General features: G+C 48.2%; 1 protein-coding gene across 1 annotated transcript; it reads right to left on the bottom strand.

The window, feature by feature from the left end:
* Positions 1-4,199: 4,199 nt before the first annotated feature.
* LOC101353537 (dehydrogenase/reductase SDR family member 2, mitochondrial) lies at positions 4,200-10,565 on the bottom strand. Its single transcript, XM_004391415.2, is given in 9 exon segments — positions 4,200-4,275; positions 4,277-4,293; positions 4,598-4,657; positions 4,942-5,076; positions 5,378-5,429; positions 6,458-6,528; positions 9,499-9,600; positions 10,129-10,306; positions 10,474-10,565. Coding segments are annotated over 9 exon segments (783 nt in total).
* Positions 10,566-10,841: the final 276 nt, after the last annotated feature.

Genomic DNA, 10,841 nt, shown 5'->3' with positions numbered 1-10,841 from the left:
AAGAACCCCTGAATCAAATGCCCTGAGATAATCTTTAAACTTTCAACTAAGACTATCCCCTGAAGTCACTATCCAACCAAACTGTCTTGAGTTGGTCCTCTCTTAAAGAATTATGTACATGAGATCAAAATGATAACAATAACTCTAAGCATAGATGAGAAGTTTAGGGGGCACTGAATCTAATTCAAAAGTGGTGAAATAATTTGGATAGAGTTAACAAGAATGATGACACAACATGAAGAATGTAACCCATGTCAATGAATTGTACTTGTAGAAATTGAATGGGTGTATGTTTTGCTGTGTATATTTTCACCAAAAATAAATTTTAAAAGAAGAATTACTAGCCTGGAGAGCCCCAAGGAGAACTCCAAGATCTTTTCTCTTTCTCCTGCCACCCCCTACAGACTTGCTTAGCCTCTGCCAGATGCAGCTCAGAGAAAGGTGCAAAAAGCCTCCTGTGAAATAACCCACTCACATCCCCACCACCACCAGTCTGTGTTGCAATCAGGGCAGTAAAACAAGGCAAGAGACAGGAGAGACTCTATCCTCAGTCATATTCCACCCTTGCCAGACGTTTTCAGACTTGAGGATAAATTTGAGTTTATTTTAGGAAAGAAATTTTTTTTCTTAATTGTTGTGCTTTAAGTGAAAGTTTACAATTCAAGTTAGTGTCTCATACAAAAATTTATACATACATAGTTATGTGACCCTCGTTGCTTTCCCTGTACTGTGACAGCACACATCTCCTTTCCACCCCGGATTTCCCACGTCCATTCAACTAGCTCCTGACCCTCTCTGCCTTCTCATCTCGCCTCTGGACAGCAGCTGCCCATTTAGTCTCATTGTCCACTTGGGCTAAGAAGCACACTCTTCACGAGTATCATTTTATGTCCCATAGTCCAGTCTAATCTTTGCCTGAAGAGTTGGCCTCAGGAATGGTTATAGTTTTGGGCTAACAGAGAGTTTGGGGACCAGGTCTTCCAGAGTCCCTCCAATCTCAGTCAAACCATTAAGCCTAGTTTTTTTACTAGAATTTGAGTTCTGCACCTCACGTTTCTCCTGCTCCATCAGGGACTTTTTGTTGTGTTCCCTGTCAGGGCAGTCATTGGTGGTAGCTGGGCACCATCGCTTTCTTCTGGTCTCAGGCTGATGAAGTCTCTGATTTATGTAGCACTTTCTGTCTCTTGGGCTGATACTTTCCATGTGTCTTTGGTGTTCTTCATCCTCCTTTGCTCCAGGTGGGTTAGGACCAATGGATGCATCTTAAATGGTCGCTCACCAGCTTTTAAGACCCCAGACGCCACTCACCAAAGTGAGATGAGAAACATTTTCTTAATAAACTTTGTTATGCCAATTGACCTAGATGTCCCCTGAAACCATGGTTCCCAGACCCCTGCCCCTGCTACTCTGTCCCTTGAAGTGTTTGGTTGTATTCCAGAAACTTCTTAGCTTTGGTTTAGTCCAGTTGTGCTGACTTCCCCTGTATTGTGTGTTGTCCTTCCCTTCACCTATGATAATTCTTGTCTGCTATTTAGTTAATTAATACCCCTCTCCCTCCCTCCCCACCCTTGTAACCATCAAAGAATGTTTTCTTCTGTGTTTAAACCTTTTTTTGGGTTCTTATAATAGTGATCTTATACAATATTGGTCCTTCTCTGACTGACTAAATTCACTCAGCATAATGCCTTCCAGATTCCTCCATGTTATGTTTCACAGATTTATCATTGTTCTTTATCGTTGTGTAGTATTCCACTGTGTGAATATACCATAATTGGTTTATCCATTTGTCTGTTAATGGGCATCTAGGTTGTTTCCATCTTTTTGCTATTGTGAGCAGTGCTACAATTACCATGGGTGTGCATATATCTATTCATGTGACTGCTCTTATTTCTCTAGGATATATACCAAGGAGTGGGATTGCTGGATCATATGGTACTTCTATTTCTAGCTTTTTAAGGAAGCACCAAATCAGTTACCGAAGTGGTTGTACCATTTTACATTCCCACCAATGGTGTATAAGTGTTCCAGTCTCTCCACAACCTCTCCAACATTATTATTTTGTGTTTTTTGGATTAATGCTAGTCTTGTTGGGGGTGAGCTGGTATCTCGTTGTAGTTTTGATTTGCATTTCTCTAATGGCTAATGATCGTGAGCATTTCTTTATGTGTCTGTTAGGCACCTGAATGTCTTCTTTGGTGAAGTGCCTGTTCATATGCTTTGCCCATTTTTTAATTGAGTTGACTTTTTGTTGTTGAGATTTTGCAGTATCTTGTAGATTTTAGAGATTAGACGCCGATCGGATTTGTTGTACCCAAAAATTTTTTCCCAGTCTGTAGGTTGTCTTTTTACTCTTTTGGTGAAATCTTTTGATGAGCATAAGTGTTTGATTTTTAGGAGCTCCCAGTTATCTAGTTTCTCTTCTGGTGTTTGTGCATTGTTACTTATGGTTTGTATTCTGTTTATGCCATGTATTAGGGCTCCTAATACTGTCCCTATTTTTTTTTCCCATGATCTCTATCATTTTCAATTTTATATTTAGATCTTTGATCCATTTAGACTTAGTTTTTGTGCATGGTGTGAGGTATGGGTCTTGTTTCAGTTTTTTGCGGGTGGATATCCTGTTATGCTAGCACCATTTGTTAAAGAGGCTGCGTTTTCCCCAATTAATGGACTTTGGGCCTTTGTCAAATATCAGCTGCTCATAGGTGGATCAATTTACATCTGGATTCTCAATTCTGTTCCATTGGTCAATGTAACTGTTGTTGTACCTGTACCAGGATGTTTTGACTACCGTGGCAGTATAATAGGTTCTAAAATTAGGTAGTGTGAGTCTTCCCACTTTGTTCTTCTCCTGCCGTAATGCTTTACTTATCTGGGGCCTCTTCCCTTTAGGAAAGAAATTTTTAAAGTGAAAATTACATAGAGAAGGACTCAGGATCCTTCAGAGGCCTGGGCTTCTCATAAGGTTTCTCAAATGCACAAGGCCCCTGAAGTCCTTAAGTCCTTAAGCACCACAGCTCCACACCAGGAACCCTACAAGTTGGTCAGGTCACAGTAGCTGTATCTACAACAGTCACATAAAATTGAGAATTTTTTTTTTTTAAATCAGAAAGAATTTTTTATTACTGTCATACTTTAGATGCAGGTGTACAGAGGAAATTCGTTTCTCCTTAAACAATTAATACGCATATTGTTTTATGACATTGGTTGCTAAGCCTATGACATGTCAACACTCTCCCCTTCTCAATCATGGGTCTCCATTACCAGCTTTCCTGTCGCCTCCTGTCTTCTAGTCCTTGCCCCTGGGCTGGTGTGCTCATTTAGTCTTGTTTTTTATGGGGCCTGTCTAATCTTTGGCTGAAGGGTGAACCTCAGGAGTGACTTCATTACTGAGCTATAAGGGTGTCCAGGGGCCATACTCTTGGAGTTTCTCCAGTTCCTATAAGACCAGTAACTCTGGTCTTTTTTTTTTTTTTTTTTGTGAGTTAGAATTTTGTTCTACATTTTTCTCCAGCTCTGTCCAGGACCCTCTATTGTGACCCCTGTCAGAGCAGTCAGTGGCAGTAGCCAGGCACCGTCTAGTTGTGCTGGACTCAGTCTGGTGGAGGCTGTGGTAGTTGTGGTCCATTAGTCCTTTGGACTAATATTTCCTTTGTGTCTTTGGTTTTATTCTCTCTCCCTTGCTCCAGACGGGATGAGACCAGTGGCGTATCTTAGATGGCCACTTAAAAGCTTTTAAGACCCCGGATGCTACTCACAAAAGTAGGATGTAGAATATTTTCTTTATAAACTATGTTACGGCAATTGAGCTAGATGTCCCCTGAGACCATGGTCCCCAGCCCTCAGCCCAGTAATTCGATCCCTCAGGGAGTTTGGATGCGTCTGTGAAGCTTCTATGACTGACTTCGACTTGGTCAAGTTGTGCTGACTTCCCTGATTGCATGTACTGTCTTACTCTTCATCAAATTTACCACTTATCTATTTTCTAGTTAGTGTTTTTCCCTCCCCACTCCCTCAAAATTGAGATTATTGAAGGGTTTTTCTTCTTCCTCAAGCCTGGCATGAGCGAGCCCCTAAATTGTTTGCCTGGCATTTTTAAGCTAGAGTGCTAGCTTCCGATTCTGTCCCCAATGACTTCCTAGACCACCCACCCTCAGGCTTCTAAGCCCAGACCTGCAGCTCCACAGCCCCCAGCCTCCTCAGAGCCAGGGGGAGAAGCCAGCCACCATGATGCTCTTCCCAGTGATGTAGCTGGTGTTTGGGGAGCACAGGAATTGCTGCACAGTCCTCAGGCTACCCAATCATGGATGGAAGAACAGAACACAGCGCTAGTGGTCTCGGGCTCTGGCTCTACTGCTCCAGAGAGAGCCAGCACACCCTTCATCCTCACGTCGGGATTTCTAGAGGGCACAGGCCACGGGTGGGGTAGGCTCCATGGAGGGACAGGGTGGACTCAGAAAAGCCACATGCACCCTCCAGGGCTGTGTTGACCCCGAATTTCAGCAAAAGGAATGGCCAGTAGGAGGAGGTCTGCTTTGAGACAAGCACAGCCTCCTCTCCCCAACTGTATCCAGACCATTGAAGCTCCAAACCCCACTTGCCTCTGCACCCGGTGGTTTTCCTTAAAGTGTTTCCAGAAAGCCTTATCCTTGTGTAGCTGGGCAAAGGGAAGAAACGAAAGAATCATTGCGGCTGAAACAAAGAGATGGGCAGGGCCCCATGGGGTCACCCGTGTGAGCAGCCGTGGCAGGTTTGCCTTTCTCAGGAGAAAAACCGTGTTCTCAGGGCTGATGGACTGAGTCATGGCTGAGTTCAGGGGAAAGTGAGGACTTCAGGGGTAAGGATGCTGCTCTGGGACTTCGGTCACCCCTTGATCCCTTAGTCATTTGGGATGGTTTCCACTGAGCCAGGCTGAGGAACAAGGAGGCACCCAGTCCTCACTATTTTGCTGAAGTCAGTCTTGATCATTCCTAGCACCAGACAGTTCACACGGATGTCCTTTAAGGCCAGCTCCAGTGCCAGCATCCTGGTGAGACCCAGCAGGGCTGTCTTACTGACCTTGTAGGCACCCAGCTCCTGGGAAGGGAATCAAGAGCATGTTAGGATGGGGCTGGGGGGGAGCTACAAAGTGTCATTTGTGTTTCTAAGAGTGTTATGGGCTTTTGCACTCACCTAGAGAGGGTCACGCCTGCCCCAAGCCCAGAGCTCAGACACATTCTCCTTGTCTAGGAACAAAAGCTGGATCTGAGGGAGCCACATGAGCTCAAGCTCATCCCAGGGCAGCAGAAGTAAGGTAGGGGTCAGGGGTCTGTCCTGGACACTGTCCCTGTGGAGCCCCTCCCCCATCACAACCAGGGCACGAGGACCAAGCGCTTACCACTTGTGGCATATAAGCCGAAACGGAAGAGACCAGAATGACAACACTGCTCCTATGAGGAGACAGACAGAAACAAGAGGAGAGATGAAGCTGATAACTTACCATTTATTGAGGTACTACAAGCCAGTTGTTAAATAATGCAATCCTCACAACCACAACGCAGGTCCTATTATTATCCCCATTTCACAGCTGAGGAAACTGAGGTTCAGAGAGGGTTAGTAACACAATTAATAAATGGCAAATCTGGGATTCCAACCCTATCTCTCTGACCCTAAAGTCCATGCTTATAACCATTACACTCTTCTGCCTCCTTAGTGGAGAGGGCAGAGTGGGCTTGGTGAAGAGGCGCTCAGGGCTGAGGGTGAATGCTTGTCAGTGAGCAGTCTCCAAGAAGCAGATGAGGCAGGGGGAGATAAGAAACAACAGCCAGGAACTTTTCCTTCTACCCAGGACAGCCCCCAGACAGTTCCCAAAGCTGCATCTATAAGGAGAAGCCCAAGGAGATGCTGTGTCTCGTGGGAGACAGTGACCCAAGTCCCTAACATGAGACCCCTGGGGGCACATGTGGAGTACAGTCAGGTTTGCAGGATCTGGAACAGAGGCAGGGCCCCTGAAGACCAATATGCAGGGCATTAGGTGGGGTCGCAGAGACTTATGGGTTGGGGGTTTAGCCAGTCTGAGATGGGCCTCTCCCTGTGGGGAGAAATGAGGCAAACTCTGTCATAGGATGCAAGCTGGTGAGGGGTTGTCCAGCTCTGAGAGGACCAGAGAGTAGGTGAGGGTGAAAATGACCAGCCCACAAGCTAAAGCACAGCCCCTTCCCAACCTGCTGATGTCAAGGCCAAGGAGAGCATGCCTGGACCCCTGGAACATCATTCTCATCCTGCAACCACTGGAATTCAAAGCTGTAGCCGCCCAAAGGCTGAGGCAGGGCAGAGGGAGAGGTGGGAATGTAGAGATCCCTAGGGAGACGTCTGTCTTCCATCCCCTCCCAGCTGTGCCCCTGTGTGCTCCAGAGTCAACTCCTACACCTCAGCCTCCCCACGTCCAACCAGGCCCCACCCCACCCTGCAGCCATACCCCCTCTTCTCCATGTGGGGCAGCAGCTGGCTCAGCAGTAGGGCCAAGGCCTTCACATTCACACCCAGGATCTGAAATCAGGTCAGGGGCATGAGGAAGGGCATAGAGAGACAGTCAGCCCAGGGCTCATGATCACAAGACACTAGAAACCCTACACTATGAGTACAGATTTGAGGGACGAATCCCCCTTCTGGCTGGAGCAAGGGGTGTTTCTGAGTTGCTAATGAGTTAACAGGCAGGCAGGCTAAGTGACAGGCCTGTCAGCCAAACCCTGAAAATGTGAATTATTCATAACTGTGGTGAAGGAAGGAAATGCCAAGCATTTTAAAGAAACCGGACCATATTCTGGTTGTGCCGATAGAGGCATAAGCAGAAACCACTGGAAAAAGATTGAAGACAGAACAGATGGAGGGGGATCAGGTGCTGGAAGCAAGGGAGATTTCTAGAAGAGTCTTCTTTGTCTTTCTGTGTCTTTTTGTTTACGTCGAAATCCCTCCTCCTGAACTGGGGTTGCAAGCCAACAACACTGACCTTGCTTTTTCTGGTGCCCCCCAATAGAATTTGTCTTGTCCCAATAGAATTTAAGGCATGCTCACAATGTAACTGGATAAAACAGGGAATAGGAAAAATAAGGGTAGAAAAATAAGAAAAAGCAAGAACGTGGTTGGTGCCCACAGTTCAAGGCACATGGTAAGGACTGAGTATTAGTCTATTATTTGTTCACAAAAATGCGTGCTGGGAGCCTGTGCACCACAGACTCAGCTCGGAGCTATCTGGAGCCAGTTCAAAGAGGGATGCACCACAGAGAATTACCATTCTGGGAGTTAGGTGACTATGCTAATCCTGCCTGTGACTGAGGCCTGCACCTGGGCTCAGACATAAGGGCCCCTGAAATTCAGTCTGGGATCTGGGGACAGGGGAGAAGTAAGAAAGGAGCTAGCAAGGAACGACGCAAGGGCCAAGCCCAGGGACTGGGACAGAGTGCCAGCTGGGACTAAAGAGGCACCAGGGACCCTGCCTGTGAGTCCTGGGGTGGGGGTGGGGGAGTCTTTAATGAGATCAGCTGGGTCCTGCCTCTCTAGGAATGAGGCTGCACATCTATAACTGACCGGGCCTGTCTACAGCTTTTCCATCCTTCCACCCCTTCATCCTACGTGTGCTCACCCCCTCGGTTGTGGGCAGTGGGAAATGCTTCAGCTGGGCTGCTGTGGCCCATTTCATGACTAGTTACCAGTGTTGCGGATGATCCCCAGGAAGGCAAGAAGTGACTAGTATGTCCCAAGAGGGGATTGCCATGGGGTCGCCAATAAGGAGGAATGGAGAGTTAGGCTAAGGGCTGCTTGGTAACTCTCCGTTCAAAACAGAGCCCCACCAGCCCATAGATGTCTGCCCAAATCTCAGTGTGCGTCAGACTGGGCAATGGCTTGAGAAAAGCACTCCCCTAGGCTCAGGGGCCAGACATGAGCTCTGCCATGGGAGAGGTGAGAAGCATTCTCTTGCTGAGGAAAACTGCCCTCAGAGAAGCAGGAATAGGAGCTCTGTGTGCCAAGAAGTCCTGAGTGGAGCCCCATGAGCCCAAAGGAGGGTGGAGAAAGGCCTTGAGTGAGGGAGAGAGATGGGAAGATGTGGCTATGTGGTTAGATTAGAGATCTCCCAACCAGCTGGAGAGAATGGGGGTCTGCCTGGGGGAGGTCCCAAAGCTAGCTCAAAGATAAGCTGAGTGACAAGGAAGTCCCCTCACAGAACACCCATCGAAAATTGCATCCAGTTAAAAACAGAACATCTGATAAATTCTAAATTCATTTTATGATAATTTCACCTCCAAGGTGGTGGCAGATGAGATTGGGGGACAATTACCCCATCAACTATTTCCACCCAATGGTGCGGAACTGCCTGCTGAGTACCAAGTCCTTGGAGAATAGGGGTGCACCAGAGAAAGCAAGGTCAGTGTTGTTGGCGTGTGCCCCCAGCTTCAGGAAGGGGGATTTCAAACCATCCCAAGAAAAAGAGAGTCACGATCCCATGAACTGATACACTAGAAAGGAAAATGACTTCAGGAGGGCCAGGAGAATGTCAGCATTGAAATCCCAGCTGCATAATCGCAAACAATCCTTGGCGGTGTTAAGAACGTAGCTCAAGAGCCTGTTGAGGCTGCTTCACAGTCGGTGCAGAGAGCTCGGATTTCTGGTTATCTCTGACATGGAGTGAAGGGCACAGAGCCAAGGGCAGATAGGAAGGAGGGGCCAGCCTGAGAACGATGGCAGCAAAAGAGCTGAGAGAGCTGAGAGAGCAGAACACACTGAGGACAGCCAGGAGGAAAGGCTCTGGCCCAGCGCTCAGGGCAGAGCGGGGAAGGCTGACAATGGTAGAAAGAACAGGATTCGATCATGGTTGCATCTGATCTTCCAGGAGGAACAGGCAACAGGACAGGAACAAACAGATATCAGAGAATAACAAAGCCCAAGATGGACTTCAAGGCATTTTACAGGGTCTCTCCTGGGACCTTGTGGACGAGGTAGCAGAATCGTTATGTGGACTCATAAGTGGGTTGGCATGTCTGAGCCCCCATAATGCTGATGGGGGTTCCAGTCCCAACAGGTGCAGTAGGGTCATCTGAGGGATAGTGAGGAGCCCTAATCTAGGAAAGGTAGAGAATCTCAGCAGCAGATATGGGTCACCAAGGAGGAGCACAACTACCAATATATGCTCCCACAAAAGGATGCAAAAAATTTGGATTCTTGACTCTTACAGAGCCCAGGGACCTTACTGCATGTTCACTGCTATATCCCCAGAGGCTGGAACAGTGCCTGGCACATAGCAAGCACTCAGTAAATACTTGCTGAATAAATAAATGCAAAGAGATGGGAAGAGAAAAGAATGCAGAAAGGCAGTAGGAACCAGTTTTAAAAACAAACACATCTGAAAGTGGCCTTCTGCGGAGGAGTGGGCAGGCCTGTCATCCAGTGCCTGCTTTTACAGTAACAGGGGAGAGGAGAGTTTTTTTGTTTTTGTTTTGGGGGGGGGGATGGTGGAAGCCTCACCTTGTCCCACACTTGCTCACTGGTTCCCAGGGTGCTCTCCACCAGAGGGTTGACAGCCACATTGCACCCCAGGAAGTCAATGCCCCCACAGTGCTCCAGGGCCTGTAGGTGCACCAGGAGGAATTTGGGTGAGTGTGGAGACGGCCTGAGAAAGCCTCGCCTATCCAGAGTAGCTCAGGTATGTGGGACACTCAGGCAGAGTTTGCTGACCAGATGCTGTCTTTGACCAGGAATGGTCAGATAGCTCCTGCAAAAACCAAACTCAGGGTGAAGGAAAGCGTCCCTAACGGGCCCAAGGGCAAGTTCCCCAGTACTGAGGCCTCAGGGGAGGAAAGTCTTTTCCAGGAATCCCTCTGGAGGCTTCCTTCATTCCTTTAGACCACTCTTCAACCGTAGTTCTCCCAGGGTATAGGGTAGGGATGAGTGTCCTTGCATAAACAGGCCACTTTCCAGAAAGCCACTGTGACCAACCAGTTCTGCTCAATTTGACTGTGAGCAATCATGGTCTCGGGACTTCTTCTAGAACCTCCCAGCCCCCAGCCCCACCCTTGTCCCTCCCAGGGCTGAGGATTGAGGGAAAGGTTCTGTTTGTTCTTCTCTCTGTGTCCCTTCACCCCCATGGCCCCTCACCGTGGCCACCAGCTGCTCTCAGTCCTCAGCCTTCCCCACGTGGCACGTGGTGCTGGTCACACTCAGTCCCTCCCCCTGCAGGGTGGCCACCGCCCGGTCCACATTCTGCTGCTTCTGGCTGCTGATGACCACGTGGGCACCGTCGTGGGCCAGTTGCCGGGCAATGGCAAAGCCAATCCTGCAGGCAGAGATGGAGAAGTCAACCTCAACCCTTCCCTACCATTCTTCCTCTACCCAGCCCCAGAAATCAACCAGGAAGGCTGTGTCCTGCTCTCACAACTCAGAGGTCCTTCTATGAAAGTCAGGGTCAGTGTGAGGGGGTCAAGACACAATCAGGGCACTCACCCTTCAGTGGACCCTGTGACCTCGGCTGCTCTATTGGCCAGGACGCCATGTTGATCTGTCCCACTGCCATGTTTTCTCACAGAGATCCCCATGAAGGGACTAAATAGAGCCCCGTGGACCCTGGCCACTGCTTGGAACATGGCAGCCAGCACCTGGTCTCTTTCTTGCAGAACTCAGTCCTGGGGGAAAGAAATCAGCTTCACTTATCAGTGACATCATGATTCGTTGAGTATGGTGATAATTATCCCCAGCTCCTCCAGACAGACAAGGCCAGCAGCAGAGAGGGGGACGAAGTCAGGCTGGCCATGGTGAATTTCAGACACATGAGCCCCAGGTCAGGAGATATCTCCAGGAAAATTCCCTATTTA

The sequence above is a fragment of the Trichechus manatus genome, unplaced genomic scaffold, assembly GCF_000243295.1.
Source record: "Trichechus manatus latirostris isolate Lorelei unplaced genomic scaffold, TriManLat1.0 scaffold00305, whole genome shotgun sequence".
NCBI classification, from domain to species: Eukaryota; Metazoa; Chordata; class Mammalia; order Sirenia; family Trichechidae; genus Trichechus; species Trichechus manatus.
The sequence above is the reverse complement of the archived record's forward strand: the minus strand, read 5'-3'. Positions and strand labels throughout refer to the sequence as shown.